The sequence below is a fragment of the Ischnura elegans genome, chromosome 1, assembly GCF_921293095.1.
Source record: "Ischnura elegans chromosome 1, ioIscEleg1.1, whole genome shotgun sequence".
NCBI lineage: Eukaryota > Metazoa > Arthropoda > Insecta > Odonata > Coenagrionidae > Ischnura > Ischnura elegans.
In genome coordinates this window covers 87,601,332-87,621,208 of record NC_060246.1, presented here as the reverse complement: position 1 = coordinate 87,621,208, position 19,877 = coordinate 87,601,332, and the positions used below count along the sequence as shown (strand labels likewise).

General features: G+C 39.0%; 1 protein-coding gene across 1 annotated transcript; it reads left to right on the top strand.

Annotated features, from left to right (window-relative positions):
* Positions 1-14,039: 14,039 nt before the first annotated feature.
* LOC124153274 (basic phospholipase A2 KBf-VA) lies at positions 14,040-18,153 on the top strand. The gene is made up of 3 exons (XM_046526375.1): positions 14,040-14,443; positions 16,096-16,202; positions 16,830-18,153. The coding sequence occupies exons 1-3, from the start codon at positions 14,088-14,090 to the stop codon at positions 16,994-16,996; spliced, it is 630 nt and encodes a 209-aa protein (XP_046382331.1). The 5' UTR covers positions 14,040-14,087; the 3' UTR covers positions 16,997-18,153.
* Positions 18,154-19,877: the final 1,724 nt, after the last annotated feature.

Sequence of the window (19,877 nt, the reverse complement as noted above, 5' to 3'; positions counted from 1 at the left end):
ATTTCATTCATTAATTTTCGATAAATTCCCATGAAATGCCTTTCTGGAGACCATTTCTGCAAACGAATAACTAAATACTAACTCACCGCCAAGGAAAGTAATGAAGTTAGTCGAAATAATTTTATTTTCCGAAAATACCTATGGGAATAATATACAAATAAGGATAGAGAGGACAGGTATGATTACCTCTATGACTCACTATGCAATTTCATCATACGATAGCTGCAACTTAAACCCAGAGTTTGTACATATCGATCAAGACTCCAAGGATAAACTCTCAGCCTTTGAAATAAATTCCTTTACACATAAGAAACTTTAAATTTCATTTTTATGTACCAAAAATACTCATTAAGTTGACTGGAGTGGACATACTTTTAAAATTAAATAATGATTGTAATGCAAAAATTCACGTACTTTTCAATAAAAATTCAATTCAATAAAACAAATACCTTTTTTATAAAAACTTGGATCAGAAATACCTGCGAGATGTCAGCAGGTTGTTAATATTTCAAATAAAGATCAAATTATTGAGAAATACCTGCACATACCAGTGGCCATCTCATTGATTCAATGCGCAACATAATTTCATTTTTAAAAAGAGAGTCACCTCCTTTTTACTCTTATTAGGAATCGATAGTCGAAATATACTATCCATATTCCCGATTGCGAGCAACTGAATGCAAAAACCATCGCCCCTAAAACATCGCAGCCAAAGTGGATGAACTTTCTCAGACGAAGGTGCTCCGACTCGGAGATTGCAAGATTCAAGTTCATCAGCCCGACCCATATTTACAGCTGCTTCAATGATGGCTCTGAACTAGTCTCGAAAGCTCTTCCTAATTTTCTAAAATTTCTCTTCGCATACTCAACCACTTCTCTTGACGGCAAAATTATGCTAACATGAGACTAACTGCTCACTTTCAATGTTTACAACTACTAATAAGTTTCAAATATACATCATCACGATTAAAGGCTTGAGATCATATCAATTATGGATTGTTCCGCCAAAAATAAAGTCTTCTAAAATCTTTAGGAAATGGTTCTTTAATGCCAATGAGTAGATCTTGCAGTGAAATGGAAGGCCAACTGACAATCCATCCAAGGAATTACGTGCAAGAAAGCAAACACTACGCTATATTTCAGCCAATTTATGTAACGAAGCCTATGCACGAGTAACTAGGGTAACTTTACGGAAAATAAGTCTAGTTCAGCCAATAATTTCAGATTTTTATCTCAAAACAACATCCAGTAATTGTAAACACTAGTAAGAAAAAAATTATCACCCGTCATGTTCAAGAATTTATATGACATACTATCGCAGTACGAAAAATGTTGGGGTTTATTAGGTGCGAAACAGGGAATAAATTAAGTAAAAATTCACTTATATTTGAATCTCTGTGAGGAAATAACAAATATGTCTTCGATAAAACGGACCAATTGTAATTAGTCGAAAATAATGTTTGAATTGAAAGCATAATCCCTTCATGAATGACACATATTGAGTTTTTTTTTATTTTATATCTTTAAATTATTCAAGGATCTAAATAAATGAGCCCTTTGTGGAGAAAATTATCAAAAACTAAGAATTTAAATGGATTAGTGAGAGAAAATGTTAATTGGCAGGAAATCAGCCATTCGATTTTAAATTAATAGTTTCGAAAAACTCCGCCATCAATTATTAGCACAAAAGGGATTAACACATCTGTGCCATTATCTAGAAAATATACCATTTCTAAGGGTTCTCTGGTGCATATCTTGATTTCGTATAGGAACCGCGTACAGGTAATTGCGGTAAACTTTTCGCTGCAGTTTTCAAGAACGTATCCAAAAGCGGAACATTCTGGAAACGCTCCCTCTTGATATGCGCTGAGGTCATATTGGCCACTCGATACGAAAACTCAGAAAAGCACTCGCCTCCTCCATTTTCTTGACCTCATATCCAGATCACTCCCATAATATATATGTGTCCGTATAATGAAAGCACACTCCCATAGTAACGCTGAATCCCCGCTTCCGCGGATTGCGGGGGAAGAAACAAAAAAATAGAGACATTCGCATCGCCTTGATGCCCTCCCACTCGTCATCCGAAGCAGAGAGATGAAGAAACGCCCTCGGGCGAAGGGAAAGATGAAAACGTGGAAGATTCCTCCGGCTTGAAGGTGATAGTAGTGGGGTACGTCAGTGGAGAGAATCATCGGAGATTTTTCGCTTTCTCGAGAAGACGACGGTGGCGCTCCGTAATTATTTCCCGACCGTTTTGATTCTCGGAGAGTGAAAACGGCGCGGAGGATAGTGAGGGTGGGATATATAGAGAAAGATTCGGCACGCTAAAAAGAGGACGTGATGGCTACGAGTACGAGAGGCCAGGGGAGGAGGAACGCGACCTGGACAGAATTTCCTTTTTAGCCAGCAAAACGTCTGCAATCGGCGTGAAAGATATTGAAGAAACCCATTACTTAATAACAGCCACATAATCTAGAAACTTGTCGGTTGATTGGCTAAGGGAAATAGCCAGGAAGCCAGCACCACGTACGTTACACAGGGACGAAAACTCAAAAGAAAAAAGCTATCGCCCGTTTCCTGAACGAAATCATCATTAACTGTCCCCTCGTTGAGCAATTATTGTGGCTTACAAGGCAAAGTTTTACTCAAGGTTACGAACGTTGGTGGCTTTAAAAAAAACTAGCCATTGATGGGGAAAACTTCGTGGATTATTCTGATCTCGAGAAGCTAACACATTCATTTCCTGCAATTATTCATTTCCGATTTCCTCGGTAGCGACGATGATTAAATCATTACTTGCCAACCTCAAAGTGGAAGAAGAGATGCTTTTCTTGGATAGCTTCCCCGATTATCTGCACGGTTCTTTGGGTTAGTCTTACTAGTTTAAAATAATGGAGGACAATTTTTTCCAAAATCACTTATTTCAATTCTAATTCATTTATAATATGATGCCCAGCAGAGGATAACTTGAGAAGGACACCTTTCCTTTTATTCTATATGCAACCCTTTACTGTCCTCCATTAATTTCACTTGACCGTCACACTGCCTTCCGAAGAATAATGAATAGATTTGAATCTTTTTGAGGTAAAAATTTTACACTTAATCACTTATGCAGAGGTAAGTTAACCACATTAACACTCAGTCACAATGTTTATCACATAAACATCCACCGCTTACGGCTAGTTTCCAAACACTTGCCGCCGCACGCCTATATTGAGGTGGCTTTCAGGACCGTAACCATAAGAAGAGGAGCATGTATGAAATATTTCGGGCTCAAAAAATATACGCGAATGAAAACTCCACCGATTACATCGCTCCCGATGACCTCTCGACTGAGAGAAAAACGATGGTAAATAGGATAAAACTTTTTCAAATTTTGTTTTAAAGAAATTAAGTAACATCGCGAGTCACAAATTGAATATAACTGTGATTTTTTATCGATGCCGAAGCTTTTTTCAAAATATCCAACAGAAATAGAGCATTTTTTCACCTGTGAACCACCCAATATCAGAAAATGTATCGATTCGGATTTGCCACAAATTATACCTCTAAGTGAGGATAATTTCGTATATAAGAAGAAAGCATCCAGCTATTATTTGTAGCAACATGAAGATGGTATCATTAGTGACCGTGTAAACAAAGACGATTCACTCTTATGATTTCCTTTTCCAATCCGAAAATAATGCAAGCTTTATGAGGTAGGTATTACATGTTCTTATCCCACACTCTGTCTGAAATACAGGAATCCTCTTTCAGATTTTTATATCTTGCGCGAATTAGTCATGTATGACGCGAACGACTTTGAAAACATTCGCTCTTAAGTTTAAACACATGAAAATCACGTCGCGGATTGTAAATTTATGGAATCCATGCCAACAAATAGAATCTAAATTCCCATTCTGATCAAGGTTGAGTGCGACGCAGGAAACCATTCATTTAATTCAAGTTAAGTTTCCTGCGATTCGAATTACCATTTTAACGGCCTCTCCGCATCATCTATTCTGGTTTTCTCCGACGGATCCATAGATGCCCCTGAGCAAGCAGACACTTTCTTCCTCGCATGATGTTGGAAAAAATTGCATCAAAGTTGTGTAAACGAGACGTATAATTACACTTCAATGACTGCCAGGTAAGAAAGTTGTCGCCGAAACAGCAAAAATAGAAACTATGTATTTTTCTCACCTCGGATGAAGAAGAGCACATTGATTGAGCAAGCTATTAATGCGAGCAAACTTGCGTCGATTTAATTCTCCATTTCAAGAAAAATTTCTCCGTGACTTTTCATGAGATTCGAGAATAATCTCAGATCGATATCAAAGAGAACGAGATTTCGATGACGTCAATTTGTCCAACCGTTCGTAATGTAGATGAAAATAGCAGACAGTATTAACTGAGTTGAAATGGTGAGGTCAGAAGAAGAAGAAAATATACTAGATAGGTAGAGAAGAGTAATAAGAATAAGACTAAAATTAGGCTATGCAGTGGAAGGGGACATGAGAATTAAAGAAATATAAGAAAGATATGATGGGTCAAGCTACATGGATTTATACGCCATGAAATAGAGATGAAGTTCCACTTTCCTAACTTAGCTTACCTGACAGGAGTGAAGTTTTCGCTGGAATTCATCCAGGTAAGTTGATCAGGCATTTGCCTACGTTTCAACAGCTAACTCCATCATCGTTCTCAGGGTTTTGAGTGACTCAACGCCCTATAGTACCTGATCAACTAACCGGGTGGAATTACTGAGCAAACTTCTTCGTTAGACAGGTAAGCGTAAAGACTTACGTTAACTGATACGGTTTGTGATAGGCTTCGTATACGAATGCATGTTATACTGTAAACAATCAGAGTGTGAGACTTCTCTCCTGGAATAGTACCACTTCGGTGACGTTAATTCTGAAGAGAATGTCTCCTCGCCCCATCACAATGAATTTGCCAGAGAACTTAATAACTTCATCGCGACAGTATGCGCTAAACATATGGGGTGAAATATATTGAAGGTTTAGGGAAAAGGAGGGGAATTAAGGACGCAGACTAAGCAGAACGATATACACAACGTTTCAGCGCATAAATGGAATTCCGAACTGAATTGAAGAATTCGATTCCTCCGGGAGCGTAGATCACGCAGAATGGAAGAGAGTAAAAGGTGCGTTTACACTATGTAACATGTTATGTAAGCAAGTTACATATAACATTTTTCACGAAAAAGTTAGAAATCCGTGTAACAAGTTACATGTAACATTGTGTTGTATAACAAAAATTCGGGGTAGATAGCAAATTTTTTGTTACCCGCACGAAGTGGGAAAATGTGTAGCATGTTACAGAAAAGAGGTGAGGCGCATGCTAGGCAGTTGACGGGTGGGCTAGGACTGAATCTGTAACTTGTTGTTAGTGCATTTTAGGCTCCGCTAGACTCTTGTTATAAAACAAATGTTATATAAAACAAATGTTACAAGTGAAGTGTTATATATAGCATGTTTATATAACATGCTACACAAAGTAAACGCACCTTAAGCTCCTCCACCTTCATCTAACACGTTGAATAGCTACAGGCATTATAGATCATCTAAAGCATGAGACAAATTCCAAAGTCAGCAACGAAAATCGTAAGCTTTAGCCTGCCGATTCTATCCTTCTACACACCGCAGCATGATTTTAGAAAATACTATCTTTTAATTCCGATATCATTCCACGAAAAGGTACTCCTCTGTATCCAGCCCTTCGAATGCAAAAATTCAATTTTTCAATGGCCCTCATGAAGATCAATAATGAGAAGCTCCTCCTCAATAATGAGAATAAATACATTGCACTTCCACATGGACGGCAAAAAAACTATAATTAAGAATCACATTAATAGAAGAAGCGGAAGGAAGCCATCAAAGTCGTGTAGACGAGACGATTATTTACACCTCAATGACTACCAGGTAAGAAATGACGGCGAAACGCCGCTGTCGCGGTCAAGAGTTAGAGGAAAATAATGCAAGAGAAAAGGCACAACATACTCAGGAAATATAGTATTGGTACTGGGAGCTTTTTATCAACGGGTTCGCTCACTCATTCATTCAACCCGAGGTTGGATTTGTAGTGGGTGAGGGTAGGGCTCACCTCAAAACAAGCCACAGACGTACGAATTTCATACAAATAGGGTATGGGGCCACTTCCTTTCCTATCACTTCTAGGATTTTGGTTTTGGGGTGTTTTAAGGCTTCACCCAGTATATGAACCCGCGATCCATCTATCAGTTGCCAAGCGACACCCATTAGGCTACGAGGCTCTCCTTACCTACTGGTATCGAGTAATACTATAAAAAGAGGACTTATGGACAGAGTTTAAGAAGCGGATACGTTGAGGAAACATAGGTCTCAAGGAAGGATCTAAGAGACTAGAAAACACATTCGGAAGGTTCGAACTCGTCGATAAATCACGAATAGATAAATACCCACAACAAATATGTTAAGAACTAAAAATGAAAGAAAAGGAAACATGAGAAGAGGAAAAACTGGCTATGGAGATAACGGGGGAATAACAAACTACCCTTGAGAAAGGCGAGAAAAGGTAACAAAAGATCTTTACCTGGAAGAGAGGTAAAAAGGAGAGGCGCTGAACCGAAAAAGTTGGAGATATAATGAGGAAATATTGCCAGCCCAGCGGAGGTGATTTAACCATAACCAAGAATGTGAGTTTAGAACAGATAATGAGGAGCGAAGGGGATATGGAAAATTTGATAAATACATACAAGTTGGGCAAGCGAGGAAAGAAAAAAAAAGAATGGCCCCTAAGCTTCTTTGATGTAAGGCAGTAGGAAGTATACCTAAATTAGAATACAACCGTCAAGAGGTGAAGTAGTTTCTAACATTGACACAGAAGGGGACAGTAGGAATTTTCACCGTCTTCATCCCAAAATTACTTTGACATATATATGTTAGTAAAACAGAAATAATAATTACATCTTTCTCATGACTTGACATTTCACAAAGGGGCGATCGAGATTGATGGTTCTACACTTCACTCTGTTGCGGCCTCTGTGCCTACACACTGTAAGTTGGTCGCAAACCAGTGGTGTCATGTTGCCAGAATGCTCCGGAACGCTCTTCCGGCACCGGTTAACATAAAACACAATAGTCAAATAACACTTTTATCAATTTTTGGCGCCCTAAAATTTCTTTTTCACCTTTCACAATCGTGACCAAAACAATTTTTTAATAAAATGTAAACAATAGCTTGTAATAAAAACCACTTATAAAAAACTAAAGTTTCACTTGTGAAAAAATTTCAGAGAAGTGCGTTCCGTCACTGCTAATTTTGCCATGACACCACTGCCGCCAACACAATATTGCAATAGTCAAAAATCTATGTCGTGAGTGTATCAAAGGAATGAGAGGCGGGAGAATGAAAAAAGTGGGGTATGTCGTCTTCCATGTAATCCTAGCTATGTCAGTAGATTAACACTAAAAAATACATCTTCGCCACCTTAAACTGTAGCTATCCTTCATCAATCCACAGTGATATAGTAATACATGATATGAAATCAAAATATCACTACTGAAATTAGATCTGCGAATTCAAGCCATCAATTTATCTTCAATTCAATTCTAACAAATGCCAACTCTTACCTTTGGATATGGTTATTCACGCCTCCAAGTACGAGCGAAAGCATTGGCAAGTAAGGTAAGCTAAAGTAAGATAAAACCTCTCTCGACTTGAGCTTGAATCAACCCCTCTATTAAGAAAGCCATTCAGTTAAATACTGAGAGGTTTGATAAAACGCACACTTTACTTACTTACTTAATTCACGAAGGGTAAATTATGTGAACAAAGCCGCAATGTTTGCAAAAAGTATCCTTCTTTATCGCTGAGGCTGAAATTTTTCATCGAACAAATGTAGAAATATTTTTTCTGCATTGACTTGGTGAAAATACACTTGGACGAAGTAACTTTTCTGGCGATGAAATGAAAGTCAAAAGATCGCTGAATGGCTTCGAGTGAACATTTAACCATGACGCATCTTTTAAACACCTAAGTAAAAACTTTCACTAACGTTAGTGAGTGATGGAGACCTTCACCTTGAATTCCACTGACCGTTTTTCTCGAAAGCTCTCACACGAATAATGAAAAAAATAACCAGTAATTACAGTCGGAGGCGAGTCCATTTGTTTGAACAGTAGATTTTTTTGTGTTCGTCTCACCAACAAAGAGGCATTGACCTTGCAAAAGAAGTCCGCACAGATTTATTAGATACAAAACTGCTATAACGAGTGGAAGTACAAACATGTAATAGGATTTAATTTCTTCACAGAGTGAATAGAATTGATACGATGAATATAAATGTATCAATATACATAAAAAAATATCATACCCATGAAGTGAATCTAGGGCAGAGCCTGGTGAACTCGAATCGCTAGCTTAACATCCACCAACATAAATTCAAGCCTTTAATTCAATTATCGGAGTAAAGTGTACGTACGTTTACCTTATCCGTCTTTATTACTGAAAAATTTAATAAGAAGTTAAAAATATTATTGGTAAAATAATCTCACAAATTGTGATTTTTTAACGATTCCAATAATCAGGCATTGCCTCCGAATGTTTGTTTAATCATTTAATTCGGTTAGTAATATTTTCTGGCCAATAAAACAGATTTCATCATTTATTTAACGTACTTCCACATGCAACTAAAGGATTCCTTCGTTAAATATTTCCTATAATTATTATCAATATATTATTATATTATTACTAAATATTAAATTCTAATTAATTACTTAATATAGCACTTATAACGTCAATATAAATACACTCCCAATATGATCTGATTTCAATCAAACACTAAGCACAAATGCTCTGAAATTCCACACTGAAAAAACACAAGGCGATCCTAGACACGGTCAAGGATTCCGTTTATTCGCTTCTTAAATGGTGCTTAAAATTGGCATAGACCCAAAACTGTGAACTCAATTGGTAATGAAGAATAAAACAATAATCAAAACTTTATCAAGTACATTGCCTGTAAAAAATAAGACGGAACAATGAGTAAATCCATTTCACCATAACTTGAGGCACTCACCCTCTCCTGTAACGAAGGAGAAAGTTTTGAAAAACAGGAAGCTATCAAATTCTTTGAGAGAGTATAAGAGAGGTAGAATATTTCATATTTATAAAAAGTCCCTTAACTAAGCAGAGAGAAACGTGCGGAAAACATACCTTGGACTTAAGAACGTTCTCAAATTGTTTTTTTTGCGTACAAAGGAAAATGAAGGCGCTTTTTCGTTTTAGTTTCCATTCTGAAAGGAATCCACACTTCAGTAAAGTTTAATGATCCTGAACGAAAGCCACACCGTAACTGAAATCCAAGGAAGATCTCTCCGTTTGAAACAAATAAATGTTCAGATTACCATATTTCGCCTTTCCCGTGAAGGTCTCCGCGGCGCGATACTATAAGATATCGGTTGCCCTAATGTTAACTTATTAATTTTATATATTCAATTAAGAGTAATTTAGAGCCGCAAGATGTTGTATTAAAACCATAAAACCTCTTGTAAGCACACACAACTTCCCTGTACCTAGTACTCTGAACCTTATTAAGAAGAATATGTCAAGTACTCGAACTCGCAATCAGTCAAAGAAACAGGTTAATTAACTTTTTTTGAGGCGAGTGCACATAAATTACCTGCGACATAGACTCATTTACATCAGACCCAGCACTGCAACACCAAAATGTGAGGCTGAATGTGATTACATTTCTTCTGAAACTTAAGAAATACTGAAGTGGAAGCATTTAAGCATTTCATGTAAACCAGTGGCAATATCAGTGTATATCAGTGTAGAGATCATTTCTCTGAGTAAACCCATGAAGTAAGCCATTGAATAGCGAACGACGATTTGCTATGATAACTAATCGGGATAACAATATTTCGATATTTTTATTAACTAGAGAATATTCCTTACTTACTTTCTGGCACACAAGTGATCGTCAAGGAAGCCCAGAAGCGAATACAAATTATTGCTTCCTCTTTCATCACCTCCAGCGCCACTTCTCGGCTTCTTTTTGTCCCTCACATATTTATCCCGGAGGGCTTTCCATCGAGCGGACACAAAATTTGCTGTAAAACGAATTATATTACCACCAATACATCAACACATGTATGGTTTAATAATCAATGGAAATAAATATATTGTTCTTACCTTCCACTCCAGCACAAAGTCCAATCTCCCTCCAAGCCTTCTCCCTCAGGTTTCTGTCGCGGTGGCGATAATCTTTGAAATTGTATACATATGTATACTTGTTTCGGATTTCCGAAATAATAATTTCATAGAGTTTACATTACTAAGGAGGCCCCACTAGGTGGCAGTAGCAGTCATAATTTGAACACGGGTCCCGCGCATTAATTCAAACTCCAACTTTTGCCACTCGTGGCGCGACCGACACTACTATTCCATTCATTTGCCTTGTTGTCAGTGGCGGCTTATGAGTGATCGGCTGTTATCATCCTCTGTGAGCCGAGAATTTCACCGATTTTGGTGTTTTTTTAGTACTTCTCCACCAGTAAGATATTTACGAAATATCATGGGTAAATCTCGGTGTTTTGTGCCCGGATGCATCTCCGGCTACGATTGGGAGCTGAGGGAAAATAAGCGGTTGGGGATACAGGACCATAGCAAGAATTTTTATCATACAGACTGTCCCAAGGGTCGTGTGTCATTTTTGACCTGTAATTTTAATAACTTTGCATGGAGCAATATTCATGAAAATTGTCACACTTATGGGGAAAGGTCCTAAGTTTTGTTGAGTGTAAGCAAAATTTTACAATTTTGACCTTTTGACCTCACAAAGTGGGTCCAAACCAAACATTTGAATTTGCCTTATGGGGTTTCAATGTCAAAAAAATCGAGATAGACAAAAGTGTGAAATTCATTGACCAATATGTCAATTCTTAGGTTTTCGGACACGAGAAAACCGAAAATAACACTTTTATTTACGAATATTCAACCGTTGACCCAGTAAGGTCACCGTCAAGGTCATAAGGGTGGCAAAAGGAATAGCATACCAACAAAGGTGTCGATCCATGGGTTTTGTAGGGTGCCCAAGTCATTGTTATTGTCCAAATACCCGTATTATTCACTAATTGACCTCCGAGGGTCACCACGGGGGTCAAAGGTCATAGAGTTAAAAGTCGGGCAATCATAAAAACCAAGGGGTCAAACCATAGGTTTTGAAGGGTGCCAAAGTCGGTTAGGGTGTTCGTAGATCCGTATTGTTGATTTTTTGACCTCCGAAGGTCACAATTGGGGTCAAAGGTCATAGAGTCAAACGTCGAGCCATCATGACAACCAAGGTGTCAAACCATAGGTTTTGAAGGGTGCCAAAGTCGGTTAGGCTGTTCGTACATCCGTATTGTTGATATTTTGACCTCCGAAGGTCATAATGGGGGTCAAGGGTCATAGAGTTATATCGGCCCACCATGACAGCAAAAGAGTGTAACAATGTGTTTTAAAGGGTGCCCAAGTCAGTTTTGCTGTTTTTAAATCCATATTGTCGACTTTTTATTACCAGCGAGGGTCACAATGGGGTCAGAGGTCATAGAGGTATGTTTTTAAATAATAGGAAAACTAATGTCCCCAACCAAAGGTTGTTCGTCGTGATGGCTCGACGTTTGACTCTATGACCTTTGACCCCAATTGTGACCTTCGGAGGTCAAAAAATCAACAATACGGATCTACGAACACCCTAACCGACTTTGGCACCCTTCAAAACCTACTGTTTGACCCCTTGGTTTTTATGATTGCCCGACTTTTAACTCTATGACCTTTGACCCCCGTGGTGACCCTCGGAGGTCAATTAGTGAATAATACGGGTATTTGGACAATAACAATGACTTGGGCACCCTACAAAACCCATGGATCGACACCTTTGTTGGTATGCTATTCCTTTTGCCACCCTTATGACCTTGACGGTGACCTTACTGGGTCAACGGTTGAATATTCGTAAATAAAAGTGTTATTTTCGGTTTTCTCGTGTCCGAAAACCTAAGAATTGACATATCGGTCAATGAAATTCACACTTTTGTCTATCTCGATTTTTTTAACATTGAAACCCCATAAGGCAAATTCAAATTTTTGGTTTGGACCTACTTTGTGAGGTCAAAATTGTAAAATTTTGCTTACACTCAACAAAACTTAGGACCTTTCCCCATAAGTGTGACAATTTTCATGAATATTGCTCCATGCAAAGTTAGTAAAATTACAGGTCAAAAATGACACACGACCCTTGGGACAGTCTGTATGATAAAAATTCTTGCTATGGTCCTAATACCGGATCTGACCCGTCCCCAAGTGTGCCTAGGTGGTCTGCTAATGATGTCAACGAGTGCTCTTCTTTATGAGCTGCGCAGGAATCATTTTTAATTCTCTAAAACATAGGTGCCGGAAGTTTAAAGACATGGTTGATATCTATGGGCCCTCAAACTTAATTCAGGCTAGGGAAAGTTAACAGCGTTTCCTTACCCACTTATTCTTCCCTTCTCTCAACGTGAATAAGCGTACCGATTTTGTGATTACGTACATATTCGCCACCAGGAAACTACTTAAACTCACGGTGATAGTTATATTTTCGTGGGCAGTTGACACGAACTTTATTTTTTAGCAATGAACGATTGAGACATGGATTCAAATTCGCCGCAAAGCGTGCCTCTCGCGGCCATATTAGGGTGCCTTCACAGCTCCGCGTTGCTTCGACGCCACGAGAGCTCCCGCTCCGCCAGCAAATTTTGCCCTTCACAGCACTGCGTTGCGAAACGTGGATTCAAATTCGCCGCGTAGCGTGCCTCTTGTGGGCGTGCCGCTTGGGAACAACCGCGGCTGGCTACATCAGCGCCGCTATTTGATGCGACCGGTGGGAATCACAGGAACCAAGGGAGTGGAGAATCCTGTGTAGAGTATTTATGAATAATTTCATCCAGGAAACCTCGCTGGTCGGCCATGTTTGAGATTCTACGCGTCCCACGCGTCGAAAGTTGAACATATTTCACCTCGGGTGACGCGAAGCTAGGCGAACGTACGCGATATCACACGAAGAAATCCGGGCTTCTGATTGGCTGAAAATCTCGCTTTTGCGTCGGTTCGCCTGAAACGCGTTCATGAAAACGTACCTTAACAGTGTTCCAAAATGTTTGTTGACTGGAATGACAGTTTCAACAGCATAGTAGTCCACTTCTTCAGGCCAATATAGGGACTTAACCCTTTCACTGCCGTGAACGTACCACTGGTACGTTCGCACGGCAGGCTGCTGTGAACGTATTTTTTCTTCATCCCTGCCCTGCACTTTCGCCGAGGCACTTCCTAGGGTCCCTAATCCGGGACCCTTTCCTCGACGAGCTCACCCTCGCTGGCCCCTCTCTTCGACCCTCCGAGCGGGGGGCTTCCCTCCCCAAAAGTACTCTGCCCAGGCTCTGACTGCATTTTGAAAATCTATCAATCAATGCGATCATCAAGAAATGATTGTTTGCATCACACTCCTGCCAATCAGGCAATCAAATACGTCTTTGAACCGTGTTTCTGCGATGAGAAATAACGATTTTGTTAACTTTGCTAAAATGGCCAATTTCCGGTGGTCCGCAGCCACGAAGTGCAAGGGGAAAATGCAAAATTAACTTATTGAATATCTTTATAACTTAAGTTTCTTGGTTTGATAATTATTACTAGTACCCTTTCTGTTTTTAATAAAGCGACCCGGAACCAGGACAACACCCTCGTAAACGAATTTATTTACCCATCCTTATCCCCTATTCTGGCGTCCGTTTCATAAGTCATCTCTTCTTCCGTTACATTACTGAGATTACAATAATAAGATAGAAATTAATTTCCGTCTGATGATGATCATTATTCATAGAAACCCGGGTCGCTTTATTTAAAAAAAAGAAGTGGTACGTACAATAGTTATCCAACCGAGAAACCTTGAAATGGAATGCCACACAGTTAAAAATGATATAGCGGATTTTATCTCCCTATGTCTTTTTCCCTCTGAAGGAAGTTACCACAGAGGCCACCCAAAGGAGCAAATAAGTTCCCAGTCCCAGGGCCGCAGTTTCCCCATGGACGCTCCGCACAACTGGACGTTGGCGGCGCCGCTCCACCTAAAAGACGAACCGTGGCCAGCGGCCAATGCCACGGATGTCATCGGGGACCACGGAAGCGCGGGCAGTTCGGAAGATGACAAGGTGCTCGTGGGCTACGGTCATGACCCTTGGGGACCCTCGCAGCCCATGGACGCGGAGAGCCACCGCGGACGGGGTTTGGGGTCTTCATCTTCGCAAAGACCACGGAGGAACGTTGTCCACCTGTACAACATGGTCTTGTGCGCCACTGGATGCAATCCAGTCATCTACAAGGGCTACGGGTGTTACTGCGGATTTCTAGGGTCGGGTGCACCAATCGACGGCATTGATAGGTGAGCATTGTAACCCAGTATGCCGTCTAGGTAAAGGTCACAAGGCGTTACAGCCTCTGCTCTTGTTACTAATTGTTATCAAGGCCGTTTTACCGTTTTACACGGGGCACTACATTGCGCAATTTGTCGTAAGCACGAAGGCGCAGTCATAATTGCGTCGTGTGAAGCGGTGAATAAGGTGGTTTCCTATTACTTTTTATTGCCTAAATCGAAATATTATTGCACCTGGAGTACGCATTTACGCTTTAAGATTTTTAAATGACGATATCTATTTTTCGCGATTAAATGAAAAGTGAAAATTTTCAAGCGAACGAAAACGCGACGGCTAAGTATGAATGCTGGGGAAAGCCCATGTGACGTCATTCTGGTTCCGGCTGCCGCCGTGTGAGGCCACCTTGGTGCGAGGCTATGAGCGCCTCTACAATGCAGGTTGCTAGCAGGTAGCAGAGTACCCTGCTAGCTGGTAGCGCTTGGCTCAAATGTGGATTATTAATGCCCTATCAAACGAAGGAAACTTTCCGACCTTAGGCAATTTTAATAGGTGATTATTAAGAGATGTTTCCCAGAGCTCTGTGCCTCATGTATGTATTGGTAATCTCAGACGATGTAAAACTAGTAAAACCGGACTACTCGTATTGCATCCAGGTCCTTGTGACGTCACGTGGAATTGCATCGCATGGGCGTCAATCTGGCCTTTCTAAAATGAGGTTAAATTTTGACCATTAGCATTCGTCTAAACTGGGATTTCTAGAACCAAATAATTTGTTTATTATGAATACACGAATGGTGTGTAACGAATCGCCATCAATGCCTTTCGTTTACTTTGATGAAGGAAACTACCCTATTACTAAAATATATGCGAGAACTCATGGATGTGATAAGGCAAAATAGCCTCTAATCTTATTTCGAGCTTACATTCTCGTAATTTCAAATTTTTTTCAAAGCTAACCTGCACAATAACATGCCCCATGAAAAGCGATATACAAGGTTCATAGCTACGATGGCAGTGACAGTCACCTACAATGTAAATAAGTGTTTTGTGTAAAAGCCTCAAGTGCCATCACTACGGTGCCATCAACTTCGCTAATATCGGCTACCATGCGGTGGAAAATTGTGCGGTACGTTCTAACTAAAGGTTTTTCGATTTAAATTTGATCTACCGCCATATTTTTCAAAAGCCCAATTTACGTCCAAGTATCTATATATTTTCTAGAGATGCAATACGTAATATGTAAATTCACCTTTCTTGAATAAAGATAAAAATATTGAGGTCAATGCCTTTCTTAAGACGAAATAAATATGGAATCTGGCCAAGCACAGAAATTAATTTAATTTTGCAAATTAAAATGAGTTGAAAGAAGGAATTACTTGAAAAGAATGAGTCTATTCAACTGTAGTTAATCTCACAATATATTTTATGACAATCATACGCAAGTTTGGGCAAGTCACTGACCAAATGCACTGAAACGTTCAAATGAAATTGACAAAGCATCTTACCGCTACTGGGAGGTATTAAAGGGAATTCGGAAATGAAAACCACATTTTCAACTATTTCCCAATATTTAAATATAAATAAATATAACATTTATCATATTGTAATTGTAGTATAATACCATGAAATGCTTTCATTTATTGTTTCTTCTACATGGAAGGTGCTGCAAAATGCACGACTGGTGCTACAACACGGCCAACTGCCCCATGTTCTTCGAGTATTTTGTTCCATATTATTGGAAATGTTACCACCATAGGCCACTCTGCGGTGAGTATAAATGACCTCTGTGTATGAAACGGTCAAAATTACGTCACATAAATCTCGATAACTCCGTATATTCTTCAATCATAGCTGAATTATTGATGCACATTGCTACTGGGAATTGTGATTTCTAAATTTCCACCTTAGATCTAATACCAGTCAATTGGCTCCCAAATATATATAGCAGATTACCGACACATTGTGGTTCCTTCGTGAAATTTTAAGAGCACAATTTACAGTTACCTTCAATTATGGAGTCATTTCATTTTCCACAACTAATGGAAGACAATGAGTCAATGCGAATGAGATAGTAATATCTAATGCACGAATACGAAAAAACTGTGATAATTTAAACATACCCGGACTATCCACGGTGAAAACTTTACGGAGTCACCCGCAATGTGCAAAACTTACACAGAGAAAAACATTATTCGCCTTGACCGGGATTCGAACCTGGATCCCCCGATTTTCGACCCAGCGCTTTCGTCAGTTTAGCTACCGAGATACGTAACTGGTAATCGACCGGAAATCGGGGAATCCGAGTCCGAATCCCGATCAAGGCGAATGATTTTTTTACTCTGAGGAATTTTCGCATAAATTACAATATTTGTAACAATCTGTTCTTATTCACAGCAATTGACCATGGGATATATGGCGGTCCGGGATCGTGTGCACAACGACTTTGTGAATGTGACCGGTTATTATCAGAGTGTCTGAGCCATTATAGGTGCCCTAAAAGAAGAGCTGTGTGCCACTCATCTCCAGTGAGATTCCTCATTCAGAGCTTAATTATGTTTTGAACCATCAAAGACATCAAGTGGATGTGTACTATGATGAACGACAAGTGATATCAATGACACTTACAGTTAAGTGCCTCCAAGTGTGTGTGCTTCATATTATTTTTCAGTGAGAAGTACAGAGTTTTTGCCTCTAATTAACCAAGATTCACTGTTATTCACTTTCATCCCACCATAGAATTGATAAACTGACTAAAACAACTCTAAAATCAATTAAAGAGCAAATTTGCACGGATGAATACCCATGGATTTAATCCATTAAGGCATTCCACAGTGTTCGATTACCAATTACATTTTGTACATTTGAGAACGATATCTTAGAATTTAAGTACCTACTCAATATTCATTCATATCACCATAAATCTACGACCCGAGTGTGATTTTCAATGATAGTCAAAAAATCATTCTTGCTGAAGAACAAGATTTTAGTACATCATGCTATGATCATTACTAGGATCAAAATCCAAATTTATTTTTCAATAACTCATCCTTGAGAGGCGATGTTGCTTGAATTTAATTTAAGCGACGCTTTCGCCGAGTCACATTGCTAACTACACAAAATCTTGCATACTACTGTAACTAGCTAGTTTAAGCATACATATTGAGCAATTTTCACAAATAGTAAAAAAATATCCCCATTGCTACCGACAAACCCATAGAATTTCTTCAAAAATTGTTGATGGCAGTCATTATCATTATCACAATGTATAGAACTATTCAAATACCTCCAAACGTCAAACCTAAGTCAACCTCATTATCATTTATTTTATAAATCGTTATGAAATCCTTTAGAGACCAGCTGAATAGTAAGTAACACGGCAACCACATTCTAAGAAAAAAGCCACCTTGAATTTCGCCCATGATCGACAAATAAAACACATATTTCCGGAAAAAAATTAACAAATGCAACAATCGTGAATGAAAGATCAAGAAGAAAGACTTGGAAAAAGAAGACATTACCAGAAAATTTCTTTGGCAAGAGCGAAACATCTTTCCCCTGTTACGACGCATTTTACCTACATGCGTCTTACCATTAAGTGAAATTTTTACTCCTTACCAGGCCATTAGCCAAACCTTAGAAACGGGTAAATTTCATTATTTTCGCGTGTATCAAATATTTAATACGCTTCTATGAAGTTGGAAATTTCATGTGTACAAATAAAAATGACAATTATAAAAAATAAAAGTGTTATGTAAAATAACCCCAATTTATCCATTAGCAACAATTCCTGTAGCGAGGCAGAAAGGTGGACAACTTACTTCATCATCAGATGAATAAATACCTTTTAGAGTTTCGAGTTTAACGTCATTCCTCAGCAGTTATCTGAGGAGGTCTGCAGGATATCACATCGTCCACAAAAAAGACACGGGCAAAGAGTCCTCGTAAGATAGAGGAAATCGTAAATGTCTACCGTTAGAGTACAGCGTAAACTGACTTCGGAAGATCCCCAGTGAATGACCAGCAAGTCGCTGCTCGAAACGTCGTGAGACATGGAAAACATCAACCGGTGGAAAACCTGAGAACCTTTTCTACATATGACTTCAGGAGGTTACCATCATAGGGAATGGCCACATATCATATATAACGCACGAGGAGACTTAATAGAGGAGGCCCAATTCTATCTCATAGATGGATGATTTCCATTACCACTTCGGTTGCATTTTAATCGGCTTTCATAAATGCCCGTGGCGCGGTGATAAGTGCAATGCGATCCACTTTTTACAATATATTGTTCAGTATAGTCTTTGCTAATACGAGGAATAGCATTGAAGATTTACGAATTTCATAAATCACACCATCATGAGTGTAAACTTCGGTTGAAACTCCTAATTACTTCTTATTTCCCCCGGAAACTCGGATCAATTTGTCCGTTAGCGACGCGAGTGGCGACTTTTGTAAACCCATTTAAATGCGCAGTGGTCGACAACTCATTTAGAGGCCGGCTTGAAGATCCTCTTTTGTAATATTCGTGATAACGCATGAGAAATGAGACTAATGCAATGATTTCATTTCTATCGTCCGTATTCAGAATGAAACATTCAAGAGAGTATATATATATATACTTACTCTATGCTAATCTCCGCCCCTTGCTTTTCATTCTAGTTCTTTTATTCTAGTATTTTTAAAAGTTTTACGCAGAGCTGTAATGGACCACTGGCTTAATACACAGGTATCTCCCAAATTTTTATTCTAAATCGTGGTGATGGCGACGTTTTTCCTACTTATCTGTAGGCGTCATCAGGTCAGGCTAAAGATAACGCCGTTCTACCTTATCCCAAACCTTTCAGGACGAGGAAAAAACATAAAATTTTATAGCTGGTATGCAGACTTTATTTCGCAAGATTCAGATTGATTAATTTCTCTGGAGTTATTTTTTTATTGTACGACCGAAAGATAACGTCCTACAAAGCCATTTCGAAAGTTACTGATATCCTGGAGTCCGAGTTCCCGGAGTTGAATGGAAAGATTGGCCTTCTGATAAGAGATACTACCTTGAACACATTACGTCCACCCTTCATAGGATAAATCGAGTCGTAGTTAAGGAAAATGGGTCTGTTTCACTAAATAAAGTAAACCATTCACTATGGAAAATAGATATTTTATGAATAAACGCCGATAAATGCCACGCGCAAATTATTACATAGAGACCAAATACCAAACATTGGAAAGGCGTTAGGAATGATCGAGGTGATTTTCATTCAAACTTACCTGAAATCATAATGCAAAGAAAACTCTAGTCGCTCCACTGCACGCAACAGTAAAGATCCAAAGATACTTTTCATGCGACTTGAAGTCAAAGCTTTTCCGCTCACCTACACAAGATTATCTACCACTAAAAAAGTTATGAGACAAAGGAGAAACGATAGCAAACTGTGTAGAGAT

What these genes read in the sequence shown, in the direction of transcription:
- LOC124153274 (XM_046526375.1), top strand. Translation starts at nt 14,088, where the DNA reads ATGGACGCTCCGCACAACTGGACGTTGGCGGCGCCGCTCCACCTAAAA. An exon ending in CCAATCGACGGCATTGATAG is followed by an intron (nt 14,444 to 16,095) that starts GTGAGCATTGTA and finishes TCTACATGGAAG; the next exon opens with GTGCTGCAAAATGCACGACT. An exon ending in CCACCATAGGCCACTCTGCG is followed by an intron (nt 16,203 to 16,829) that starts GTGAGTATAAAT and finishes TCTTATTCACAG; the next exon opens with CAATTGACCATGGGATATAT.